General features: G+C 43.7%; 2 protein-coding genes across 4 annotated transcripts; one reads left to right on the top strand and one right to left on the bottom strand.

Annotated features, from left to right (window-relative positions):
- The first annotated feature begins 1,121 nt into the window (after nucleotides 1–1,121).
- Nucleotides 1,122–6,073, top strand: agpat4 (1-acylglycerol-3-phosphate O-acyltransferase 4 (lysophosphatidic acid acyltransferase, delta)). The gene is given in 6 exon segments (XM_062401544.1): nucleotides 1,122–1,213; nucleotides 1,286–1,365; nucleotides 1,971–2,109; nucleotides 3,149–3,308; nucleotides 5,026–5,111; nucleotides 5,881–6,073. Coding segments are annotated over 6 exon segments (750 nt in total).
- Nucleotides 6,074–7,265: 1,192 nt separating this feature from the next.
- Nucleotides 7,266–26,382, bottom strand: map3k4 (mitogen-activated protein kinase kinase kinase 4). Of its 3 annotated transcripts, none has more exons than XM_062401042.1 (27): nucleotides 26,158–26,382; nucleotides 20,818–21,008; nucleotides 19,317–20,728; nucleotides 17,485–17,745; nucleotides 16,942–17,094; nucleotides 16,663–16,820; nucleotides 16,416–16,532; nucleotides 16,212–16,311; nucleotides 15,970–16,053; nucleotides 15,603–15,872; nucleotides 15,371–15,520; nucleotides 14,801–14,962; nucleotides 14,343–14,476; nucleotides 13,973–14,051; nucleotides 13,787–13,865; nucleotides 12,843–12,936; nucleotides 12,401–12,523; nucleotides 10,803–10,903; nucleotides 10,626–10,706; nucleotides 10,356–10,547; nucleotides 10,203–10,273; nucleotides 9,990–10,106; nucleotides 9,745–9,904; nucleotides 9,528–9,650; nucleotides 8,735–8,841; nucleotides 8,250–8,429; nucleotides 7,266–8,153 (listed from the first exon to the last, which is right to left on the bottom strand). In XM_062401042.1, exons 1-27 carry the CDS (start codon nucleotides 26,187–26,189, stop codon nucleotides 8,133–8,135), a joined length of 4,752 nt encoding a protein of 1,583 aa, XP_062257026.1. In that variant the 5' UTR covers nucleotides 26,190–26,382; the 3' UTR covers nucleotides 7,266–8,132. The 3 variants fall into 3 exon arrangements, with proteins under 3 accessions (XP_062257026.1, XP_062257028.1, XP_062257029.1); XM_062401044.1 differs by lacking the exon at nucleotides 26,158–26,382 and adding an exon at nucleotides 25,869–26,009; XM_062401045.1 differs by lacking the exon at nucleotides 12,401–12,523 and having other exon boundaries at nucleotides 26,158–26,381.
- Between the last annotated feature and the right edge of the window lie 967 nt (nucleotides 26,383–27,349).

Genomic DNA, 27,349 nt, shown 5'->3' with positions numbered 1-27,349 from the left:
TTCCTGGGCTGCTCCAGCGTCTGTTTGGACCACTTCAGACAGACACTTCCTCTCCTCAAGGTTAGTTGGCCGTAAAGGACACGACGGCTGAAGCATTGTGGGACTAACACAAATAAGAGAGAGAGAGAGAGAGAGAGAAAGAGAACTTGGGAACATTTCTCAGTGACCCACACAAGGTGGAACAGTCATGTGACCCCTGTCAACCTCCTGTGTGGGGTCCCTGGTTTGCAAAGAAAAATAATCTAAAACAGTGTAGGTTACTGTTAAAATAGATACCACATCATAACATGTTATGTAATGTTGTGAGCACACGCGATAAAATGAATCTCTTATTTATGGTTCATGCAAGTGGTGGTGGTATTTCCTCATCTGAAGGGGCAGCTGTGTTCAGTGCATCTGTATCTCCCTCTAGTGGTGGCATAGGCAACTTTTCTGAGATGTAGACTTCTGGATCATGTTTGAAATCACAAGATAAAATGTTAAGTGTTTTTTTTTTCCAGTGTAGCATCATCTAAAAAAAAGATGAAAGTTTACATTCTACATTGGTCTATAGAATAAAAAAAAGGTCAACAGAGGTTGATTATTACTTGATTTTACAGTTCATCAGCTGCACACATTTATTTTTACTTTATTTACGTTTATTATTAACACCTATTAATCAACTGTTCCTAGAAAAAAAAGATTTTAAGCACATGCGATTTTCCGGCTGCAGGTGGCGCTGCCCACCAAGATTGTCAGCGCACCCCTGATGAGTTATTCCACTGTATAATTATGTCGTCATCACATATATTCGGTTTCAAAAATAAAAAACAAAGTGACATGTTAAATAATGATAACATTATATGTGCGTCTTAAGGAAGTAAGACGCACATATAATGATAAGTACGTCTTTCTTCCTTTGGCCAAATATGGGCAACGCAAAGAGAAAGAACAATACTAGAGGTCTCACTGAGTAAGTAAACGACAGCATGCATCTTCGGACATTTTTTTTATATATCCCCTGCATTATTCATCCTGAGGTGAAACATGTCCTGTATCCAGATGAGACCGATCACTAGTCAATGATCTTTTCCCATCACATCTGTCACCATGGCAACAGATCGGCCCCTGCTGCCTCCCAGATGTTGACGATCTTCGCCGCCGACTCCTGTCCACAGTTTCAAGAAGGAAATGGCACAGACGTCTCCATCCCCGGCTCCAGGCCTGGTCTCAGGTGGGTTCGGTGCTCTGGGGCGTGTTTGGCTGAAGTTCCCTGAGTGTGACTGGTCAACGTGGTCTCATGCAGCAGCATCAACAGCAGCACCTGTACAGAGCACGACAGAGATGAGAAGAGCAGAGAGGAGCTGACATGCAGAGAAGAGTCAAGTGAACTCTGGTACTTGTGCGTAATCAGGGCTGTGAGTGTGTGTGTGAGAGAGAGAGAAAGAGAGAGAGGACGCTCTGATAGAGGTGAGAGTCACATCTTTTTTTCCCCCCTGTTTGTCAGAAAGAAGTTGACATATGACTCAGCGTGTCGAAATAATCCCTGTCATCTTTCAGCTGCATTCTTGTGATAGTGCTACTTCAGGTTTTAAATGGGATCGGACACTGAACTCTTTCTGACAGAACTTCAGCAGATGTATGTGCTGATTGATGATGACACACTAACCCTGTGTGTAAAATATGCCCTGCAAGAAACATGCTTTTACCCTACGATATGGGTGTGTTTGTATAAATACAGTACTTGATTATAACCAAATGTACAGTACAGAAGAAATCAAACACAGTTTTTAAGTCAAATATGAACAGCAACAATATACACATCTTCACTGCACTGTTTATTCTTTAAAATAAAATTTGTCTGATATGTGCAAATTGGCAAATGTCTATGAAAGGCCCAATGGATGAATTGATCGGGCTACAAGCCTATGATGTGTGTTGTCGCAGTGAGGCGTGTGACATGAGAAGGCTTGTTGTGTTCCAATGCTTAGAGCTGTGCAACGTTCACAGAAAGATTGGCCCCCTGCAGCTGCTGAAGTCCATGTTCTTGTGCCACCTGTTCATTTTCTACGTTTTCCTTGCGTCGGGCCTCATCGTCAACCTGTTGCAGATCTGCACTCTACCTCTGTGGCTCTGATACTAGAGCCGCTTTCAGACCTGCACTGACGCCCAGATATTTCCCTGCAATTTTCCAGAGGGGCTGTATTTAAGAACACAAATGCCTGGGTCACTGATCTGGACATTTTTCAGAACTTTTCCTGCCAACCCCCTAGTACAATGTCCGAGGGAGGGGGTTTGTTGATGACTTAAAAAATAACACATTCAAAAATGTGACATGTAACAAAGAAATACATATCTCAGGATGAGGAAGAGGTGTCATTAATGGATACCAACAAAGATTTCAACTTGAAAAGTTGTCAGTCTGTACGGTTTAGTTGAAAGGGTTCCATTGGCAAAGAAATTATAGAAAATAATCTGAGTGATGCTTCATCTAAATTGTATGAATTGTTGCTCTGTATGTCCTGCACCAGATGGGTTAAAAGCAGAGGTTAAATTTCCCTACAATTGCATGAGTGTGCCTGTGCATGTCTGTGCATGTGTTTGGGATAAATAAATGTATCTTAATGTTTTTCACAGTAGCCCAGACTGGACAAACTAAACACTTTTTGAGTGTTAATGACAACTGGGGGTTTCCAAAGGTTATTTATTGGTGTTTGGAAGGAGAGTGTGAGGTGAGGGGTTTTCAGCTGCAACATGCAACTTCAACACTAGTTGTCACTAAATTCAACACACTGAACCTTTAAGGATTAAGGGCCACCGCCGCTGTCCAAAATAAGATGTTCTTTCAACCAGACTTCTGACATCACGTCCTGCGTCTGCAGGCTCTACCATGACCCCACCCCTCATCTCAATGTTCCAGACATTTTCTTGTTGTCGTGAACACGTCTGATCCGGACAATCTCTTTCTGTGTTCTTCATATGTAAAAGGAAATCTTAAATATGTCCCATCCCATTTTTCCAGAGTTCTAGTCTGATAATAAATGGCACTGTATCGAGTTGTCTGATGCTGTTGTGTTTGTTTTGCTGCTCAGGGTAAGAGAAAGAAAAATCCTTCAGACATTTTTTATTCTTCTTTTCTTTACTATTTCAATTTCTACATTTTCCGGAGTTCAAAGGCGTTGGCCAAGAAGGAGCTGGCTTATGTTCCAGTGATTGGTTGGTTGTGGTACTTCATGGAGATGGTTTTCTGTAAGAGGAAATGGGAGGAGGACAGAAGGACGATGGCGCAGAGTCTACAGAACCTGTGGGATTACCCAGAAAAGTTTTGGGTAGGTTTCAGCCTGTGGAAAATATTGGAAAAATGATAATGGCGTAGAGTTGTAGTGATGCCACAGCGATGTTTTTCTTTTAATAACTCCACTGATGAACGCTCTCTCCCCGGGGCTCTAGTTCTTGCTGAGTCGACTCCGAGAATCTGTAAAAACCCCAGCCTGACAGCAGCTTGCTGGTCCAGCAAGTACATACTTGCTTAAAAGCACAAATACAAACAGGGTTCTCTTGTTTTTATGCTCTTGACCTCAACTTGGATAATCATGATAGTGGATTGAGGTGAGCAGCTTCCTTTAGGTTCCCTGTAAATCAGAAGGTTAAAAATGCATTTAACTCTTTGATTGACATTTTTCTGGTTGAATAAAGCATATTCTACTTAAAAAAAGAATAATACTGGTTCCTTGAGGTCCAGAGAGGCGGTGGTCTAGCGGCAGAAACTTGGACTATGGGCAGAGAAGGTCTCTGGTTCGTCTCTGGCTCAACTCCACGGAGAGACAACACAAGACAAACCTGGATTGATCTGTCCAAAAATCCAAGAGTCTCCCTACCCTGTCTAGTGCCCCTGAGCAAGGCACCTGACTCCCCCAACATCTGCTCCCCGAGTGCCGTACATGGTCGCTCACTGCTCTGTGTGTCCTGCACCAGATGGGTCAAAAATTTAAAAGAGATTAAATTTCCCTACCAGCATGAGTGTGCCTTTGCATGTCTGTGCATGTGTTTGGGACTAATAAATGCATCTTAATCTTAATCTTAAGAAGTTGTAGTGTGTCCTTTTGTCCTTATTGGTCCTAATTGTGCAAAACGTCATTTCTGAGGTCCTGGTTTAGATTAGAGAGAAGATGTGAATTGTTGTTGGGTGAGGGTGAAGCGTGAGTTGGTCATGGTTAAAGTCAGGGATCAGGATTTGGTTAGGACACCCACAATGAATGGAATACAGTGTTCTAACAAGGATGGCTGTGCTATCTCTGTCTGTGTGTGTGTACTTGTACTTTCGAGCAGAGACTTTATGGAGTGAGGACACTTTGGCAGGACCTCACGTTTTCAAAGGGCTGTTAAAGGGTTAACACTTGGTTTAAGGGTTAGAAAATGGAGTGGAATAGGGAACTAATTATGCCAATCAATGTCTTCACTAAGATAGAAGTACAAGAATGTGTGCGTTTAGAAGCAGTAGTGAGGGAGATCAGGCCCGTTTCTAATTTGTAATTAACCTCACTTGAGTAACAAGAACCGCTCCTCACCAGTAAACTGAAGGCTTTCACTTGTCATTCACTAAAAATGGCGACTAAAAAGCTGGTGTTTGTATTTGCACATTAACAAGTGATGAATAACATACTGTGTATTAGAGGTGTTGACATCAGGACTAAAGACGAGGAGAGTCACAGACTAAGGGACACCTTGATCTGGTTTTAATAAATACATGTACTGGCACATAACATAGATTCTCCACGTGGAGACGCAGCTAATGTACCAGGCATCTGGTATTGAAAGTAAACACAGAGGTAAAGCGAGCACGTGCTTCCGTTTGTCTCCTCCCTCCCTCACTGCTCATATCTCCAGTTAGCATCTCAGAGAGGAAGCAGCAGAGCTCCAGATATCTGCGGCTCTCCTGTGACCTTTGACCTTTGCTCATTAAACCTGTAAAACTGCACAAGGTCACACTGGACTTGAAGCTACAGAGACCCCTGATTGTGGTGTTCAAACGCTCCTCACCTGCAGTTCCCAGTGAGCTGTTCATCTCAGCTGTTCACTGCGAAGATGTTGTTCCTCAACCGAAATGCCTCGGCTCATTCAGGCCTGATGATGTCACTTTGTTGTTGATGTTTCTGACATTGCAAATCACAAAGCCGTGAAGAAGACATAATTTCATATCTTTGTTGATTTATTATCCTCTGTCACCAACATGCGCTGTCCCGTTCCTCCAGCCCTCTCCTGGTACCTGGACATTTCAGTAACTGCCTAATGGAAGAAACCTTTGTGTCGTTTTTGTTGGTTTGAAATCACCTAAGCCTCTAAGAGAATTGCCTACAATGCAGGGACATATTATGTTGTTATCCTCCAATAACAAACATTTTGAGTGAATAAAATTCTCAAGGTTTTATATTAAAGGCTAATTATCTAAATTGTCATGTGTCTTATTAAATCATGGTGCAATAAAAACAGATACTAAAAGGATACATGTGTTTTTCACCTATTGCATTTTTATTCAGCCTCATCAATCCTCCAGTTACATAATATTATTATTATTCTGCTCCACTGCAGCCTGAAAGCTTTAGGATGTTAACATCCAGGTAAAAATATATTTATTTTTATGGTCAGCTGCTCCAAACTATATTCAAGTAGTATTACAGTTATGTACAGCTTACCAAGGTATATATTGACCTAATGCTAGGTCAATAATGGCCCTCAGCTTATTTATCTGTTTAAAAGATCTGTGTGCGCCGGTATCTCTCACCTCTAGCTGTGTTGGTGTTTACACAGGAAAACTATTTGTTTCGGTTTCAGCCTGTGGACATTCCTTCCCTGACACTTCTATGGTATTATTGACTTGTCTCTGCATTTATCCATCTGCAGAATGACTGTCAGCAACATTACAGGGAGTTTCCCCGACACCATAACCAGCCCTTCACACCGACCCTGGACCTGGATCAACTGGCTGTTCTGGTCCTAATTGCTCCTCCACCCTCTGGGCCTGCTACCCGTTCAACTCATTAATTTAGCAACCAGGGAATTATTATCACTGCTCTGCTCAAAGGCAAAACTGTAACAGTGAGGTGATGTAAAGTGTGTCAGTATAAATTCATGTCAATCAGCACCAAGTTTCCCACTTAGTACTCAATATATGTTGGTCATCTTCAATAAGTCTTATTACAGTGTTGTTAATGAAAGGATTATGGTCCAAATACTCTTTACAGCATTTTATCTTTAGATAAATAACCAGGGTATCTAAAGTCTTTCCTTGAAAGGTCTTTCAAGTGATCCAAAAATCCTTAAAAACTATATTATAATATAAAGCCACAAGTTAGAACTTCCAAATGTCAAATCTATATCACTGAGGATCAGCTGTCCTATTTAGTAAATTCCCAGTATTGAGGGCCCGAGCACTGACAGGCACTAACAGACAGTGAGGCCCTATTGAAATTGTAAGGATTGTTATATCTCAGGCAAATGAATTGGATTTTTGAGGGCTTTAACATGCTCAAATTCTTACCAAGATTTGCAGAAAATTAGAAAGTGGTGAAAATGTACGTATTCTGGAGGAATGACCCCCAGAACTATTCACATTGACCGATCTTCACAAAAATCGATACACAGATGTATCATGACCTGACAGCTCTATGTGGCAATATTTCCTCGGTCATTATTTTTTTCAGGCAGAATGCATGCAACGCTTTAAAATGTATGTGCTCGGGCCCGCTCAGTGCTGCATGGCAGTCCTAGTAATTTAAGTTTTTTTTTTTATTTTAATTAAAAAAATATTTCCTGGGCAAAAGTGTACTGTGTGGGATTCATTAAATTTAATTTTGTTTGAAATTTTCTTTTTTTCCCCCCATTTTTTCAGTTTAGCCTTTTTTGCAATCTTTTCTTGTTTCCTGTATTTTGCACGTTTTATTTTTTTGTAGGAACCTTAAGCTTAAGGACTCTTTTGTTTTGCTACTGAACTTTCTGAAAATTAGTTTTATTCAGAAAAAGCTCTGACCTTGAAGAATTAACAATGAAAAGCACTGTATTACGTAACAGACCCTGTGTTAGCAACTTAAATAACATTTTAATTGTTCTATTTCTGGATCTTTTCCTTCAAAGCTTCAGTTTTTCTTTATGCTGAAGTTGAAAGATCCTGAAACTGAACAGTGCCATGCAGCCTGTGTCCCTCAAACAATGAAAACATTTCAGGATAATGGTTTCACTTTTTTTTACCTCATCCTTGTAAAATTGTCATGTGTGAAGAAAAGTAATCGTTTCACTTATAAAAACAAATTGGTTTATTAATATTGTTTGTACATAGCAAACACTTTAAGAGCAGCAGAGGACCAGAAGTTGTGTGTCGTCGTCTTATGTTTGGTTGTGTGGAAGTTGTGTGTTCAGCAGCAGGGAGGGAGAGCAGGCCCTGTGTCTCCTCTTTGTCGGCTACGCTCCAGTCGCATGAACAGGTCTTCATCAGTGACCAGTGGACTTGAACATTAATCCGACTTGACGTTTACTCCTCAGCAATAGGCAAAGAAAAAATACACGTAATAAAATAAAATCCTTCCTTAGACCCCCCCACTCCTCGCCAGAACGACGACTGATAAATTAAATCTGACTATTTGGATGGTGCTCATTTCTTCCTTCCGTCCTCCTCTGCCTCACCGGGCGACTGAAAAATGATTCCCCCCCTCCTCATCTCAACTGCCCCCTCAGGTAAACAGTTTAAAAGTGCCATAGATTTGACCCCCCCCACACACACACATATCTGTTTAAAAAAAAAAAAAAGGTATTCATCAATGCCTTTTCAGAGGTCTCTTTACCAGTGAGAACAACAAACGTGGTAATAATTACTTTAACTTTACAATATTGTTTATACAAGAATTAAAGCCAATTCTATTCTTACAGTATGTACATTCCCCCCCCAGCCCCCCACAGTCCATGGGTGCATAAAGACACAACAACCCTATATTCCATAGGTCCAGTCGTCCTCTGAAATGATTTTATATTACTTCCTCAGTTTAGCTCCATGTGCCTTTAGCCGTTACTTGCGCTTCCCGAAAGTCCAGTTCCTTTTTCTGTTGCTGACAGCATGTACAGTAGTGCTTTAATGTGTAAACTTGAAGGCCACGGAGCAGGTGTCACTCTTCATCTGTACAAACCTGTAACAGACAAGGGGCAGCAGCTGTAATGTCACTCGGTTCATGTGATGTTTAAGTCATGGCGGCGTTACAGCGGGTGTCACCGAAGTGTCTTACCTTGACAAACGGGTGGTCGAGCAGCATGCTGGCTGTCCAGCGGCGTTTGGGTTCGCTCTCCAGACAGTGGCCGAGATAGTCCTTCCCCTCTGTGCTCAGCTTCTCCGGGATGGGGGGTTTATGGCCCATGCCCACTTTGTACATGATCTGGAAGTTGTGCTCGTACTCGTGCCAGGGTCTCTGCAGGTCGGGATTAAAGTAAGAGCATGAGTCACTTCCCGGTTGTTTCTGCCTCTAAGTTCATTATATATGTGGCATACATTTAGAAATAAGTTTCATGAAATTTTACTCAACTGAATTAAAACAGAAATGCCTCTACAAGGGTCTCTTTTTTAAATTTAACAATAAATCTAGAATTAGATGACAAATTACCACAAGAACATAATCTGTCTTGTCTCTGACAGCAGAACAACAAGTAAGCCTGAGTGAAACTCTTGTGTTTGAAAACCTCCTAAAGCACAGAAGTCTTTTCTATCCCCCGTTACCTTTCCGGTCACCATCTCAATGAGGACGCAGCCCAGACTCCAGATGTCGGCTGCTCGCCCATGACCTTCACCCTTTGCTCGTGTGATGACTTCAGGTGCCATGTAAGCTGATGAAAAGAAAGCCAATCTTTAAAGACAGTGGAACTTAAGAAGCACCAATGTTGATGCTGCATATGACAGAATCTTTATAGGACATTTGTAGAATAATAATGACACGAACCATTATGCATGAAAAGATCTACGTATTCAATTCACCATTTTGACAAAAAGAACAGTATATGAGGATTCACGTTTTAATATTATACAAAATAAAAAAAAGTACTTAGCATGTGAGACAGCATCTATTCATGAATGACAATAAAAGGATTATATTCTATATGGTTGGAAATAAAAGTATTAAACCACAGTGACCCCTGCTGGTAGGTTATGACCACTAGAGGGGAGCTGAGAGTTCATAGCTCCATGAGGCCAACTTTATTGTTGAGACCAGGTTCCACAATAGATATACATAAATATATATATATATATATATATAAATATATAAAATATATATATATATACTGTATATATCACTTTTCCATAGATAGTACTATAAATATGCCAGATTTTATTCGCAACAATAAATGTTTTATTTCTTTAGAAATATACTAAAATGTCAGTTAACGACCAATCTTACTAAGACAAAGAAAGTGAAAAGAAATCATTGGATCATGTCCCAACCCAAAATCCATGTACATGAGTTTTGGAGTAATCCTGCTAATGGACAGACCAAAAAAAAGAAAAGTAATTTTACCTGCAGTTCCCAGGGTGCTGTTCACCTCCCCAGGCATAGTGTGAGTGTTGTTCCTCAACTTCACTGAGCAGCCAAAGTCACCCAGCTTAATGAGACCAGACGACGTCAGGAAGATGTTGGCTCCTGATATAAAAAGAACACATTAAACCAATCACTAGGGAAATTAAATCCATTGAGAATATTCTGCACCCCTGATAAGAAAAAATGCGACACTGACCCTTGATATCACGGTGGACGATGCCGTGTTCATGCAGGACGTTGATGGCTGTAGTGATCTGTTTACTGTAGAGCCTGATGACGTGTTCCTGCAGCCCCAGTCTGGACACCTCCTCCAGGGTGCCCTCGTCACAGTACTCCATGAAGATGTACATCTCCTCCTGTGGGGGAACGTGAAACATTTATACAAACTGCCTCGGTGTGGACCATGCGAGGCATGAACTGACATTAACACACGTCTCTTACCCGGTGGAGCTCAACCCCAAAGTATCGCACAAGGTTTGGATGTTTAATGCCCTCAAATATTTTCAGCTCATCTGCAGTCTCCTTGATAGTTTTGTGATCATTGGGCTGGAACCGGATCTGGTTGAAAAATGAATACACACATGTATATATTTATTATTACATATATTTACTTTATTTTGAAAACCACTGAGCTGATCTTGCTGGAGTACATACCTCCTTCATGGCCATTAGTTCTCCAGTGTCAACATTGATGCAAGTGTACACCTTCCCATACTGGCCCTCACCTGTTGGCACACACATGATCACGTCATCAGTGGGAGTTAAATCACCCACATTACAGAACATGCAGTCACGAGCTGGTCGTACCTATCTTGTTGCCCCTCTGCCACTTGAAGGTCACCTTCCTGAGCCCGACGTGCATGACGTTGTCGTAGGACTTGGGCGTGTGACACACCTGGCCGATTATGTTGCGCTGCTTCATCACGGCGTAGCGCTTATCTTCGAACTTGCGAATGGAGCGACGCACTGCCTCCATGGGGCTTTGTCGTGCGGCTGTGTCTAAGACGGGAGAGAGAATGATAAGTGAGTCAGACGACTGCTAAAAGTGTGAACTTCTCTTAACATGCTGATCACTACCTTTGGACTGGTTGATGAAGGTGCGGAGCTCCCAGCTTCGGCGAGCGGCGCTGTTGGGATCTCCCTTCGGATATGAGGGTTCTGGTGGGAGAAAAATCATGGGAGCTGTTCACCTCTTCAGGCAGAGGAACATTCACAACGGGAATCAAACCATGCTGATTCATTGAGTGCACCCACCTTCTCTGTCCTCTGTGGGGCTGGAGTGGCGGCTCAGAGATTTGAAATGCAACTCTGCTGCAACTGACGACAGACGGTCATTCTCGTGGTAACTGGATCCCCTGTAAACACGAAAGAAACTGATGCAACTCTGTGGTTTGAACAGAAACGTCTGATTTAGAGGATATGTGCCACTCTGAGGGTTTCTCTGTTAATGGCCATGTTAAAGATCAGCAATGAGTTAAATCTCCTCTGCCAGGACTGCACTTTATTTTTATGCTCTTTATAAAATGTCATGCACAAAAAGCAGCTTAATTTAATGAGACCCTCTATCTGAAAAGATTTAGATTCTTAACCTTGAGATGCATTTGGGGAAAATGTTCACAGACTTAAGTGTTTCAAATTAAAATGACATATATTGTAAATTATACATTAATACATTATCCAAACAATCGACCATGAAATAAATGATGTTCAGAAAAGGCAGATTTGAGGTTTAAAGACAACAGATCTGTCCTTTCAAGCAAGACAAAGATTTAGCTTGCACCCACAGTTGAGCATGCATCAGAGACGTTCACGTTTGAAGGTGACATCCCTTGAGTGCATGGTCTGATTGAAAAAAGCAAACACAAAACGCGCCAGAAAATCTAATGTTCAGTGAATCATCAGAATTAAAGCAAGGCTGATGTTAAAAGCACTAAGAAGCAGAATGTCACAGGCCACTTGTTCAATGAGGTTGTGGTTTCCCACCCCCCACCCCACCATTTTCACACCATGCACAACAAATTCACTTGACCTGTAATAAGAAGAGCGTGGAGACCTTTTCATGATTTGGTGACATTTTGAAATTTCAAAAGGGTATTCCAGGTAAATTTTGAGGTTACTCTGACATTTTTAAGTCTTCTGTATCCAACATCAGTTCCATGCTGTTATTTAGATGCATCTTTCAGTGGATCTTTTCAACTTTATACTATAGGGTTTAACAATCATATCTGAATAACCATGCTGTAATTGCAGCATCAGTGCATTTTAATTCTTCAAGAAGAGTGTTAAGGGCAATGCCCATTGGAATTATACAATTTAAAGTCCTCTAAAACTACTTAAGACTGATGCAGGATTGATACTTATCATGTTGCACAGGAGCCTGGAAATGCTCAGTTTCAAATGGCAGAGTGACTTTGTGGAAATAGAAGTTAATCCAATATCTGTCTCAATATCCAAATTTATAATATTTGTTTAGATGCAATCAGGAGGCTAAAAGAAGGAAATCCATAATCTGCCAGTGAAACATAAATTAAAGCTACAAATCATGTACGTTAACATATACATCCATCTGTTCCAAGAGCTAGCATAAGGACCGTGTTTCATTCTTCCCATCTTTTTGGGTGCAAAGTTCAAAGTTAAACCGACATCAAAGGTTTGAAAATAAGGTAAAATGCTTTTTGGCTCATGCTTATTACAAAAAAAAGTTGAATGATCCTCAGAAATGTTGTTTTAATAAAATCATAAAATGAAGCATATTTTCCTTTTTAAAGGAAACATTAGTGGTGGGGGTTGTTTTGTATCAGGGGCTGTGATTTGACAACAGTTTCCACCGGGTGACTTGGGGGCGAGGCTACCTGACGTCACTGGGGGTGCTGCCTGCTGCTTTGATGTGGCTGTGTTCCCCCGGGCACTGAGGGACCGGGCGGGGGCCGTTGGGGAACAGCTGGTTCCGGAGATCGCAGGGAAGACTTCGAGAGCTGTGTGGTGAGAAGGACAAACTGAGGAGCGCCGCCTGGGGAGGTGAGGTGGCTTGTGTGGGATGTGCTTACAAATGTTTGTGCATGTGACTGGGTGGCTGGTTGAAGGATTGACAGACGCACACAAACACACACACACTCGCTCGCTCTCACTCACTCAATCAATCAATAAAAAAACATTTGACAAACACAGACACACAAAGAGGCTCACATGACACACAAGCTTAACAACTACAGCAAGGAAATGGTGCACAATCAGCCATGCAGGAAAGAGTATTAAAAGTAAAACGCGGTGTTATAAGAAGCTGTCGTCACTTACCTGAACCCTTCAGCATTAGGGATGAACAGATTGGGGTTTGGTGGGTCGCTATGGCAACGAGGTACTTTGACGGGACGAGGACTATTCCTGGGAGCTGAAGAAGAAGAAAAAACAGCCATTGCTTAATTTAGTCAAGCCACCTACCAAAGCAAACCTGGAACAGACTGTACATTGATGGACTGAACCTCGTGGCTACAGACGGTTCGCTTGCTATCAGCAGGCGACGTTACTCACGGAGCACTTCTTAAAACTGACAGATGTTAAATGCTTCACGCGAGTAAAAGGGAACAAGGCAGGAAGGGGGAAATATATTTAATATATATATTTAACGCAAAAAGGAAAATGTCTTTTGTTGCTTTTATATTTTGAGGGTGACTGTATCTAATGGCTCAATTATTCCACTTTAGATCTGTATAATGAAACTGATGGAGCCCTCTCATTTTGTCCGTATTTGTGTATTCTGAAACCGTACAGATACGGGCGAGACGGAGCATTACCAGTAGTAGCAATTGGGAAGAAAGGAAGACGTTTGAATAATTGTGAGAGACTTTGCGACAACAGACAGCTACTGTATATGATGTTAGCATGCTGCTTGACCACAGGGACACACAGCCTGGAACCTCTTTTCGTACGTTAAGGGAGCATGAAGGACCCTTAAGTCAAAATGTGACCATTAGTCTTGTCAAGAGATATTTCTGAAAAATAATATTCTTTCTAAATATGATTTTAAGTTTAGTTATAACTCAAACTTCAAATAACTGTTTTCTATTCTTTGGGAAACGGTTTTTTATTATTATTTCATAGCTGTTGTGTCTGTTTTGTGTAACAGCCTGTCCCCCTGACAACCATTTTATAAACCCACGACAGAATGTAAACACAGAAATACATGCTAACCTCCGGATGTAGAAGTCACACACAGTTCACACTACAGAGGACCGGCTTACCAATGTACAGTCCCGTGACCGGGCTGTGAGGTTTTCCAATCACATGTCCAATACATTCATTCATCAAAGCTTGTAGATTCTGCAGAGAAAAAGATGAATCCACAGTCAATAGATAATAAACAAATCAGGTGCACACTATACCTGTGTGCATTTATAGACTAAATAGAAGAAAACGGGACATTTTACCAGGAAGTCATCCTCGGGTAACGCTGATATGAAGGCAGGTTCAATGGCCTGAAGAAAATCAAAACCCTGAGTCGCCCACCTGTAGGAGCAACATGGCAGTCGATTAGTGAGTCCCAGAGCTTTCAAGTACTGGAGGCTTTTATCACACAAACAAAACGTTTTAACTATTATAGAGATATTTTATATAGTTTCTTTCAAAGTCTACAGTTTGTTGACTTACTTGTCCAAAACTACTAGGAGGTTTACCGGTCCGTGAGGTAAATGACTAACCAGAGGGCTTGAACCGCAAAAGCATCCCTGTGCATCATACTGAAATTATAACGTGCCTCACTAACTGTAGTGCTTAGCTGAGTAGAATGTAAGGCCTTACCTGGGCTTGGTGCCCCGGCCGCTCTCGCATTTGGTCAGGACATAGGTCATCCATTTACGGGCAAAAGCTATATAGCGCTCCCCGATCCTCTGCCTGAATTCCCCTGACATCAGGCGCACCACTTCCTTGTGGTACTGTAAATAACAAAAAAATAGGAAAACAGGTAAAATATTGAGGATAACTCCTGCAGCTTCCTCTCATCTAAGGACTTTGCAATTAATTCGGTGTTGATGCAACTTCTTTGCCCTATGTACAACATTACCCATAATCACACAGATACCACAAAGAGTACATGATCCTAATGTAATGAAAATGTTTCTCTTGTGCCACAAGCCCTGACCAGGACAGATCTACTTCAAAGGGGTAAATGAGGCGTTTAGAATCTATTGCACACTCGTCTGTAAAAATGTCTTACAGTATCTTACATTCCAGGTCTCTAAAAGCATACAGGCTCTTACCTCAAAGGCAAAATTGTAGCCCTGTATCATTGCCTCCCTGTAGTACTGATGCAGAGTGGCTGACTCAGACTCCTCCACCTCTGCCTCAAACTCTGTGGTGAACATGTACTCCACTCGGTCAATGGCAGTGTTGATCTTAATGCATAGCTGTAGTGCCTCATCCTGTGGCCGGACAGAGAGGGGGGGGTTGGGGGGGGAGATAGGAGAGAGTGCAAAGAGCAAAGATTAGATTGACTTATTATTTGGTAATAAAAAAAAGGTTTTGTTGAAACTCTCAAAATCGAAATGAGAAATAGCATGTGGTATTGATACTCGCAATACAGAGTTGTGATAGATGTTCAAAGTTTAGACACCATCCTTTTTGAGTAGGATCTCTAAAATCTGGCCCAATTGTGGCTGTGGGCTTTTTTTTTACCATTTGATGTTAATAGAGTGGAAATTTAGAGTAACTGAGCAGGTATGGGGGAAAAACAGATTTGAAAGTAGGACACAAATATGCACCAGTCTCGACAACAACATAAACCAGAGTTTTAACTGGTTCGAAATCATCGCTTGTGGTTGGGCAAGTACCTTGAGCTCCTCCAGAGCACTGGCAATAAGAGGCTGGCTCGATGTCTGCTCCCGACTAAGAGTGAGCACATCCTCCATGGACTGCTGGAAGGCCTTTCGCTGGGCCACCAGGTGAGCAGACTGCATTACTATCAAGAGCATATTCTCCACCTGAGAGGAGTGGGATGCTTGTATTTAATCAGACAAAAACATACCAACAAAATCACACATACAAGCGCACACACACACAAACCTTCATGGCACTTAAAGTGTCAACTGTTTCAATCTGGGGGACCACTTTCAGCAACTCTCCGTCCCACTGAGCCCAGTCACAATCGGCAATGGAGTCCCCAGTTCTGTGTTTACTCATGAGGAGGTAGGCCTCATCATCAGCGATCTCCTCCGGCTCCTTGGAGCAGTCTTTACCGGCAGCGGCGTTGAGAAGCTGCAGGATGAGTGGCCGCTGATCCATCAAGCCACAGGGGACAAAAACCTGCAGCTCTTCCAAACCTGGAATCTGAACCTGGACATAATAGAAGGAGGTTAAATAAAACACAAACGACCCGAGGACAGAAAAGAAAGAACACAAATGTACAAAATTACCCAAAAAGCAAACACACCTTGACATAGTTCCTCTTCTTCAGCGCCTCGAGGAGACAACGCACCCCGTTGGTGATACTGAAATCGGCTGCGACTTCCAAGTCCTGTGGAGAGGGAAGCAGACAAAGTGGTTTGTCAGAACAAACAGTCCCAGTTCTTCAGTGAGCAGGGAGAAACAGGGTCATTGATAAATTGCCAAGTCCTATGTTGTTGTGGCTTGCTGTTTCAAGGGAGTGAAAAATTCCTTTCTGTTGTCTCTCACCTTGCGAAGCATTTTGGCAAAGCCTAGAGCCTTGGACGCTCGCTCCCTGGCCTCGTGAAACAGCTCTTTAAGTGATCGACTAGTCTCAATAACCGACCGCCTGGAAAAATCAAAACAATCCAAGTTTAAAAGTTATCCCCTTGGCAAAAAAATTGTGATACTGACTGAGCAGAAAGAAATCTAATCTCCATCTATTGCCCTCACCTGATTTCATCTGAGGCCGTGCTGTCATCTGCATTTTCCCAGAATTCATTACCACTTTTCTGCAGACCTGCATCGAGGAACTCCCCGGTGGATTTTAGCAACATCCCAGCGATGTCACTGCCAAGAAAGGAACAGTCCTTCAGCTGATATAAATGACTAAATAGGTTTTAAGCTATAAACGGTGTTGTATCGCTGTGATTTGCAAGTAAGTAAGATGTCTTTAACAGGAATGTGGGGGTCCACTCACCAGAATAACTTCCCAGACTGGGCCTCCCCTCCGCGGATATAGGGAGTGATGACCTTGGTGAAGTTCCACTCCTCCTCCAACAGGTTCTTTAAGCTGTGAGAGGCCTGAGGGAGCTGCTGCAACATCTGGATCCAGCTGTGCATGTAGTCGAAGTAAACCTACATAAACAGGGACAGATGTTCCATTTTAATAATGCATTCACAAGTGTTTCTCTACGACGGTTACAGATCTTTTAAGGCCAGCGGCATGTAGAGGAGGGAAGAGGATTGGGACTCTTACCATTAGCATCTTGTGAAGGTCTTCTTCAAACTCATCAATATTGGCATTGGTCTGTAAGCCCTGAGCATCGGCGACCACACCGCGCAGCATGAACTGATAATACTGCTTCATCAGGAGACCACCTTTAAGAACCTCCTTACACTCACGCACCAACTGCACAGCACAAATAACACATAAAACACAGACTTTAGCACTTAAATGACAACCAACAAGCATATCAGTCTTTAAGGATAATTCTGTGAAATTGTAACAGTATTTAACTCAATATTTCGTCTTTAAGACAAAATTGAATAAGCTAGAATCATATGATAATAAATACAGAGGAGATTCACAGCTTCTAAAAGACTTAACAATATTTATTGTCAGTCAATTAGTGTCAATATAGAAAGTATTCATATAGCCTATTTGTGCCAGATGACTGATCATTTATCTTCATATGAGAAAAATAAGAAAGCATGAATTGTTAGAAGTAAAAAGCATCGGAGAGAAGTGTGACTCAAAACAACTATAGACCCTAAAGGAAGTGTCTCAGCAGCCGCTTGCCTGTTTGATACTGAGCAGTGAAGGCTCTCCAGCAGGTCTCTGTTCAAGTCGCAGTTTAAGGCATTCGTGAATGACGTTGAGGAGAACTCTGCACAGCACAAGGAACGCAGGCCGGAAAGACGGGAGGTCCATGTCCAGCAAATCCTCCCAGGACACCTGGTCTGCTCGGAGCTCCGGGTGAGCAGCACCACTGCAGGACATGTGGCGTGACAGCTCAGGCAGGTAGTCGCTGTATAGCATGGGGTCTGGGAATTCTGCAAACTGCCGGAGGAACATAGGTCGAGGTGGGTTAATTCAGCAGGTTTCAATGTGGTTACATTATCAGAGTCAACATTTGGGCTTTAGAATAAATTCAAAGTTGGTCTCGCCATTTAATAAATCTAATTTATACTCGGTTTTCAGGGCTTGATCCATCATGGCTGCACTGTCTCAGACAGGGATCAGCAAAGTAAATGTATATTTTTCTGGGCTCTATAACATTTACCAGATATAAAGCTTTGGATCTGGTCAATGATATAGAGGTAGAACTAGTGCCTCCTCCTTTTTCCTTCATACGAGTGTTCACAGTCCCTGTTTGCAAGAGGAGGAAAGAGTCTGTCTGAACGTCCATATCCGGATCCAATCCCTTATCAAAGCTCATTTTCAAAACCTTGGCTCCATCATAATAGATTCTAAAACAATAATTTCCTCTTAACTGCACCTTCTTTATAACTTTTTCACTGAGGCAGGACACACGTACGTGCACACACCCACACACACCCTTCCTCAGTACAAAAGGGATCAGGTTTCCTTGAGTTGCATCCCTTCCATTAAGGCATGAGCTCAGATGACACTCGGGTGGGTTTGATCTTCTCGTCAAAGTCTCATTCAAGTAACTCAGCTTACAGCCAGTGTTCATTTGTCATAAATAAGGCTGAGCCTCAGGTTTCCAGAACATTGTGGCATACTAGTAGCATAGTGATAGTGGGACATATGGCATCAGAACTAAGTGAATGTCATATTATTATCCTAAGCAAAGTGGGACGTTGCCAGACTTAAGGTTTCCTAATGGGGCAGTGCATGGAACTCAAACACTCTGCAGAAACTGGATCAGTTGAATCCATAGAACGATGGACCACTCTAAGTGACCACATCATCATTAAGATCAAAACCTCAATCTTAGTTAAATTATTTAACATAATAATAATAATAATAATAATACCAATAAATGCTAGACTCAGATCAGCAGAAGTACTTTTTTAAGGCTGTCTTGTAGTGTTCTCAGAGGACAAGCTGCTTGAGGTGGGATAATAAATTTAAAAAAATCCCAGAATAAATGTACTGATAAATCCAGGCTTGATATTTATGGCAGTAACAAAAGGGTGTAATACAGGAGAGAAAGTGATTTATCAAGAAGGTGACTTTGGGAAATTTTTAAATTGGGGATGATTTGCCGACTTTGGCGATGAATTGATTACACCACGACCGCCTCATTCATCAGAAGGGATTAATACAGATTCATAACGACCCCAAACACATCAAAGCTTTGAAAGAACCAAAAGGAGACCATCACCCAAGATGTCACGCTTCCTGTTATGCACTTTCCTTTACAGTCACCTAACTTAAACCCTAAAAAAAAATGTAAGGCAGCACCTAAAGACTGAGAAAGTTTATGATATGTTTATTTTTCAAAGACTGACCTCATTTAAATGGTTATGCTGATATTATTTGTAACATTCAAAGTATTCCAACTAGTGCATTTTGGACCTCTGTTAAGCTGATTTATGTTCTGCTTAAGGCAATAATATTTAGGTAACCACTGAGTGTGCAGCTAGCAGATATTGCAGTCTCACCTCGAGTGCAGGCATGTGGCGAAGCAGCGCCGCTCTGGACCGCTGAAGAGAGCGGTCCATCAATTTGTGCAGTCTGAGGATCAGTTTACGCAGTCCCATCTGTTTCAGAGCTTTATCCACAAACGGTCTGTAGATGGCTGTGGGGCAGAACACTCCCCCTCCCACTGTTGCTTCTGCACCTCCGACAGTAGCGGTTGGTAGAAACTCGTCTTCTGACAACAAGCGGGCAAATTTAGGAGTCAGGGAGGGAGACAACTCTCCATCTGCTACATGTCCAAATTCCCCCTCCTCCTCAGCATCCCTGTCCTCCCCTTCACTCTCTGCTGTAAAAGTGGCTGTGGAGTCATTCTCCTCATCTCTCTCATTGTCTTCTTCTTCATTACCACGGGAGCAGCGAGGTGAAGGGATCTCAAAGACAGGCCACCCGATACGGGATAGATCGTGGAGGCCCAGCACAGTGGCCATTACGCGCAGCTTCTGGTTGAGGTCCTGGGTGATATTGAGCCACAGACAGAGCGCCTGCACCCTGCCCTGGAAGTCTCGTGCTGCATACTTTTCATAGTCCCTCTGCAGGGCCTGCAAAGAGGGGTACAAAGCTTCCAGAGACTCCAGCAACTCCATCACCCGCTTGACCTGCTCAAAAGCCAGCCGCTGGCGCTGAAGGTGTTCCCTGCAATCAGCACCAGAGCCCAGAGGCTCGGCTGCATTCAATGCAGTCGAGGGACATGCACTAAAGCCCCAGGGATCTACTCCACAGTGGTTGGTCTCTGCTACACCAGGCTCTGTCTCCCCCCCACTGCTGAGACAGTCCCCCTGGATTGTTTGAGACCCAGACCACTGGGCCCCTCTCAGGCTATCATAGTTGACCTTAAAGTGCTGCACCTCATTGATGATGTCAGGGATGGCCTGGCGGGCAGTAAAAAGAAATAGGTCCTGATCACCGGTGGAGCGGCGTGCATGCCAAGCCTGCAGCTCCAACCAAATGACCTCGTTGTTGTGACCCATGAAGGCCATGTTCTCCAGACCCCTCTGCTCCTTCTCCTTCCTCTTGGAGGACATAGACGTGAGCTTTAGCAGCAGGCGCAGAGTTTCAAAGAACTTGAGGCGGTCGGCAGGGCAGTCAGTCCTGGAGGTCTGTCGGTGGGTCCGGGCAATATGGGGCATAGACACTGGCAGTTTGCCACTGCTGCAGCCTAAGCTCAAGTAATGCTTCCTTGGATCCATGTTGAGGGCACTGAAGGGGCTGGACTTTGAGAGTGGATCCAGCATGAAGGAGCCTTCAAATGTCTTCTTGTGGTCTCTCTCTGTGGAGCGAAGGGTGGCCCTCTGCTTCTTGCCGTGCTTGTAGCTGTGCTCCTCTGGGGCTTCCACTGGCCTGGGACCCTCTTTCAGAACAGGTGGGGTAATTTCGACTGAAGCGAACACAGAAAACACAATACATGTAAAAACTTAGTTTAAAGCATGGATATTTCAGTGAAACCAAGTCATTAATTTAATTTACCCTTGTTGGGAGATCGTCCAGAAGTCTTTGCTTGGCTGTTCCTCTGATGTTTGCCAGACATGCGTTTCATCTGACGGGGGGTACGAGGAGGTGATGTGCCATACATAGCTTCCTCTTCCTCACTAGGAGAGTCCTGGAATTCATCCATCTCAGAGTTTTTTTGGGATGCATCTTGCACTGGCTTGGACTGCCTGTCAACGTTAAATGACATTCAGGCAAACACCGACAAAACAAACTATCTCTATATACAATAATCACTGTTACCAGGAAGTGATGTTAACCAAGCCAAAGAAAGTTTCAGTCATATCATACAACAACACTCATTACGTGTGTACAAGGTTAAACAATGCTCGGTTGTTTGTACCCAAAACAGACTGTGGAGCAAACCTCCCGTAACATCTAAGCAAACAAGTTGCCAAACTGCAACTAGACCGAACGTCTGCTGCAACATACAACACACTGACGAGCTGTCTGTCCTTTGGAGTCTGACTGGCTGCCTCCCAAAACGTACAGCAGAAATGCTATGTGCATGACCACAGCCGTCCAGACGCGGGATAATAAGCTGTGGGCACCCCCCTCTCAGTCTAGGTAAACATGACGGCTCAACTGGAGAGGAGAAATAGTAACCCTCATCAACTCTGTCTGCTAAGTCCTCAACCATACTGCCCAAGTCAGGCACTCACCCAAAGTGTGTAGAACGTGTTAGACTGTAAGCAAAAGCAGAGCCCGTCAAAACAACATAACTTTCAAGTGATTATAGTAAATCTTATCGTCATTCTGACGGTTTTTCCAATTATGAAAAGCCATATAGTAAAATATGTTACATGAAAAGAAAACACTTAGATCCGTTCCTTTTGGTAGGAAAGGAAAAAAGAAAACATAAAGAATGCAGACGGCACGCTTTTCTGGATTACAATGTCACAGCTTTATTCCTTAATGCCTTTCTGAGGGTTTTTTAATAGGATTAGAGGGAAAGGTTGGAAGGCCTGACCCCACCAACAAAAACAATGGAAGAAAGGAGAAGGGACTTCCATATGCTGGTCACCATGTGTCCCCCATCGATCATCTGACTGAAAGGCATTCCCCAACACGCGCCTGTTAGTGTCCGTGCAGACGGAGTTGAAAGGGGAAAAGCTGTATCACTTTCACTGGGCGACTATGTGTGAGTGTTACGGGGGGGTGGTTAATCTGGAAATCACTTGCCTAAGCTTTTCAAGGAGCCACACATAGAAAGAGAAAGTCCAGACATCTAATGCATTTCTTCTGTCTCTCCGTCTCCATACACACACGGTCAAGTGGGAGCAGCTGCAGCAACAACATACTTAGTCAGACAGACACCTGCTGCAAACCCTGCAAATCCTGCAACTTTACATGCAATAATATTCCTGATGCACTCTAAAATCTTCATGAACGAACAAACACACTGCGAGAGGAACGTCAGCAGCACACCCATTTTAGCCCTGACGTCTTGCAATTACAGAAGAACTCTTGCACAGCAGAACACTGGTGCCTTTATGTGTGTATTGTATAGGAAATAGTGAAGGGGCTTGTTCTGCAGGAGCAGCACACCACAGTGATCTTTTCAGTATGCGGGCACAAGAAGGCACAGTGAGTGCTACAATATAAGGCATTGGCACGGTGGAAAGAGACAAATCCCCTGCGCAAACGCAATGAGGATATCAAGAGAGGTAACAGGAAGCGGCGTGAGGCGAGCAGAGAGAGTGCATGCCATCTACCTCCCACTGCGTCCATCGCAAATATGATCAGACTGTGCACGCGTTTGTAAACATTCCAAAGCGTGCATGGGTGTGTGGTGTCAGAGGACCGAAATAGTCAGTGCGTGTGAGAGAGAGTTGCGCAGAGTTTTTAAAAAGACTCTTCCTTATGGAGAACTGCATGACTAGATCGCTCAGGAATGACAAACGGAACCTATGACGCCATCAATGCCAGTCAGTTTGTTTGGTTGCTATGAGACGCTGCAGTTAAAGGCCGTGCAAAATTCCTCTTCCGATTTCCTTGCTCTTCCTCCAGGACTAACTTGCAGGAAGTTAGCCTCCGTGCCCCTGCAGTTAACCATCGACACACTATGGTCCTCAAGCTGTCCCTGCCTGACTGCCACTAGTGAATTATCACTGCAGATGGTGTCTGGCTGCTCTCAATGGCTCATCTGATGGCTCACTGGGGCTCAAATAAAGGCCAGAGGAATGCAAGAGCCCCTGGGCAGAAACACTGAGTGCATAATAAACAGCACAGAATCAGGACTCTTTTTCAGCAATGATACCAAGAGCTGCCACAGTCGGGGGGGGGGGGGGGCTGACCTTTGACACCAACCATCCACACCATTGTACGAGAAGGGGGCGCCCTATTGTATAGCTGCGACACGTGGCCCGTGAGGCCCACGGTTGAATAGCACACAGCTGGTAAGTGAGCACACTTGCTTACAATGTCCAGAATAAAGGGGGATTTTTTTTTTGCGAGGGGGGAAAAAGGAGGAAAAGTTGGCCGGGGGTTTTCGAAGAGCACCGTTTCCATTAAATAGGTTGTGCTGGCATAACTGGTGCTTGGTCGGCTAAATGAAGATCCTCATTTACCTCCCCCTGACACAGACTGTAAACAGGATGTGTCTGCTGCCTGGTAATGTCAGCCCAAGGTTAACTGCTGAGGCAAAGAGAACGTAAAAAGCCTGAGCGTGCGCATGTTCACAAATTTCAGAGAAAAATGTGGTTGATTTGTGCAGTAATATGCACGTCTGATGCAGGCAGAGCTGGTGCAGCGTTCAGAGTTTCTGCCATAGGCTTACACAATCCAGACACAATGAACTCGACATACTTGACCACACCCTCCTATGGAGCAGCATGACACTGCCAGGAGTGGACCTCCCAGTCCCTCGTGCAGAGCATACTTTACAAGCACCACAGAGGCGTTTGCTCCTGCAGGATAGAGCACGATACTATGCAAATACAGAATGCATTTCTAAAAACACTGCTGTGCTCGCACATTACCCAACATCCAGGAAAATCCTCCATCTGAGACACATTATTGCACTAGTATAGGCTTATGACATTAACAACTGCAAGTCCCGGGGTTAACATGTATCTAAATGCAGACCGTGCGTACTGTGGGCAGCAACATGAGATTAATGGTGTGATGACACATTTTTCTCCTTATGCCAAATTGTATCATAAATGCATCGCAGGCAGCAGTCTGCTCCACCTTCGAGATGTAATCTGAAACTGGGGACAGCCGTAAGCAACACCTTTGTCGCTACAAGCGCTTTAGGGTCTTCTGTAGACCAACAATGATCAAGTTATCCCTTCCCTCTCTACTAGATATTATCTGACACAGTACTACTTCGTAATATTAAGTATCAGAGATTTATATCTTACAAAGATTCTATTGTTTGAAGGAAATAACAGATTAGAGTGACAGAATGTGAGCGCAGCATTCAGTTCTCTGAAGCAGGTGTGTGCAGAGACAGGATGCAGATAGGAAATGCTAGAGGGCGGTCCATCTGTATTCTGCAGCCTGTGCTCCTGGCAAATGCAGGCATTAATGAGCTGGACAACCATGAGCGTCTCTGCGGCCCCAGGCAGCAATGCACTGTGCACAGCCCACATCCTGAAATCCCTGGAATGCTCATCAGCCACAGTGTCTTCAGACTGACTTTGAAAAGGAGACACTGTTGACAAAAGGACCTCTGTGCTCGCAAGAGATAGCGATAGCCTTCGATTGCCCGGGCAAGCGCATAACTCCTCTTTCTCAAAATAGTTTGAACTAGCTCACATTTAGGCACAGAGGCCAAATGAGGTGGGAGGAAAGCCAATGCACTTAGAAAAAAACAAAAGATAACTCGTTTCTGCATGTTTGAAGTCTGTTTTTTCAGTTGCAATTGTGCAAATATCTATAGATGTTGTAACTGCAACAAGATATATATATGAGTTTTGTATAGTTTACTTTCACCCCAAACTTTGGCTGCCTACTGCTCAAGAAAGTGAAACAAAAAACATAAAAATCAAAGCCAGCATGTGACCCCTGTCATGCTTCCAGTAACAGCATGGTTAAAGTCTCAGGGTTTTTCTTTATGTGACAAAAACATCACTTTGCTGCAATTACATTACATGGGCCAGCATTGCACAATCATGCGAGCTTGTGTTTGTGTGTGTGTGTGTGTACCTCGGACTGAGGCCTCAAGGGTGCAAGGGAATAACAACCGGCTGGTGCCAGAATCATTAGTGAAGAGAGCAGACCGAGGTGAAAAAAACAAAGATATTTGCTCAGAACCAGGATTATCTCAGATGACAGAGCTGATCCGACGTGATAAATGCCCTGAAAGTCACTCGCCCTGCAGACAAACAACTGCAAGTGAGGAAAAGGAGGAGGAGGAGGAGGGGGGGGAGACATAACACAGGATTCCTGAGGGTCTGTCGCCGGCGGTCAGGGACAAACACTGCAGCATTTCGGCAGAGAGACGTGCAGAAGAAGAGGAAAACGTTCAGTGAGCGTCTCTTTGTGTGCATTCCACCCCGTGACACGGCAGACATGTACAAGCAGCTTCTGCACACAAACACCCACAGAGAAAGATCTGCTGCTGCTGCACATGTGTCCCACTCTGCAACAGATTGCCATAAGAGTTATTAAAATCCACATAACATGCATCACAAAGTGTGTGAAGAACCAACCGAGCAGGGACACCGGGCACAGATCATGATTCAGCAGAGGAGTATGGCAGCAGCGCCGAGTTGAGCTGGAGGATTAACAACAACACAGCAGCGACATGCTAGCTGGAGTTAGCGAAGTTTGTGCGTCGCTCCATTGATGAAATGCATGACCCGACAACCGCGAACACACAACAACACACCTCCGGGTCCACCTCGCGACCCCACAATGCAACACTCCCCTCGCCCCGGGGCTCGTCGGTGTCTCGCAGTGAACTTGTCGGTGAACAATAAACTGACAAGCGGCAGCGGCGGCTAACCGGAGATGCTAGCTAGCTTGTTGCCTGCTGACATGTTTGCAGTGCCCGGGCGGCTCATTGTTGTCCGTAGTGTTACCTTATCATTTGGCGGCCATTCTGCGCCTTTTTCTCGAGAGCAATGCGAGGCGCGGCCGAGGCGCCTGTAGCCGCGGCGGAGTGCGTGAGAAAGTGTCGCTTCCCAAAAAAAAAAAAAAAAAGTTTGCAACTCCACTGTTGCAAATGCACAAACTGCACGCGCGTCGCTATTTGGCAGGAAGTGGATTTGTGAGGGATGCGCGGAGCCGACTGCGCTGTCACGCTCGGCTCACTATTTGGCAAGCGCGGGGTCCTGATGGTGGAGTGTGTGTTCGGGTGGATTCGCATACCTGCTGGGCTTGTTTCGATCCGGAGGCTCCATTGCAAAGCGGCGGCTCCTCGTTCCTAGCCGTGCATGGACTAAACCATGTCCGGGCGGCTTCGCGCACACTTTGCACCGGGGAATGTTTGCAAGAGACGCGGATCAGTGTCTCTTTGGAGCACTTTCTATCCGCCGGCACAGCGGACTCTCGCTGGTGCGTATGCCGTCGCCATCTTTCCAACGCTCATTGAGGAGGAGTGCCACAGTCTTGCATTACTACGGCAACTCGGATAGGTCATCCGCGGTCATAATTGTGCAAGGCCCCCCGTGCAATTTTTTTTCTTTTTCTAAACACTAATTTAATGACTCAGTCATCATATGGTCTCATTATGACTGGATTGTCATGAAAATGGCTCTTCTCCACCAGTGTGTGTTGCTGCACTGCTAGGGCCCGAGTTGACACGATGGCAGGGGCCACTTCAAGTCAAATAAACTTTATTGTCACCAGGGGGGGGTTAAAGGTTTTGAGCCAAAAAGCTGCAGCAGCCGAAGAACAGAACATTGTGCAACAAACAACAAGGAACAGTACACAAGGATTTAACATGTAAGACCCAGAATAATAAAGCAGATTAAAAGTGAGTGAAATATGGCACCTGCCCTACTAAACACTTAAAATGATAAAACACTAAAGGATATAACGCTTAAAAGATGAAGAACAAAAACTTTAAAATCTAGAAAGAATCAAATAGTTTAAAATGTGCCAGACAAAGTGCAAAGGTTATTTAGATGCCGAATCCAGATGTTTGTTTGTTGAGTAGTGTGATGAACGTTGGGATGAATGAAAGCTCCAATTTTGAATTTTTGCAGTATTTCTGAACTGTAACATGAGTCTGGTTTAGCTCAATTCATTTTTAAAACAACAAAACCAGCCAAAATCATGATCGACATTCTTTTGATAGATAAGTGATATCATGTTATTAAAAAGGCCCACATTTTTTCTGTTGAAATGTGAGTTGATCTGATGCTTTCATATTATGGGACTCTGGAGGCCCCTGGTGGTCTTGCACTCTGGGACAGTTGCCCACTTGGTCATTAAACCTTCTCACGTCTTTGTTAATTACATTTTTTATTCATTTTAGTTCACGTATTTGTGGAGATGCTGAAATTTGCTTCAAAATAAAATTTCACAAAAATGGCAAAAAAATAAAGAAACAATTGAA

The sequence above is a fragment of the Platichthys flesus genome, chromosome 12 (assembly GCF_949316205.1).
Source record: "Platichthys flesus chromosome 12, fPlaFle2.1, whole genome shotgun sequence".
Classification (NCBI taxonomy): Eukaryota; Metazoa; Chordata; class Actinopteri; order Pleuronectiformes; family Pleuronectidae; genus Platichthys; species Platichthys flesus.
This window is presented reverse-complemented; position numbering and strand designations above follow the sequence as displayed.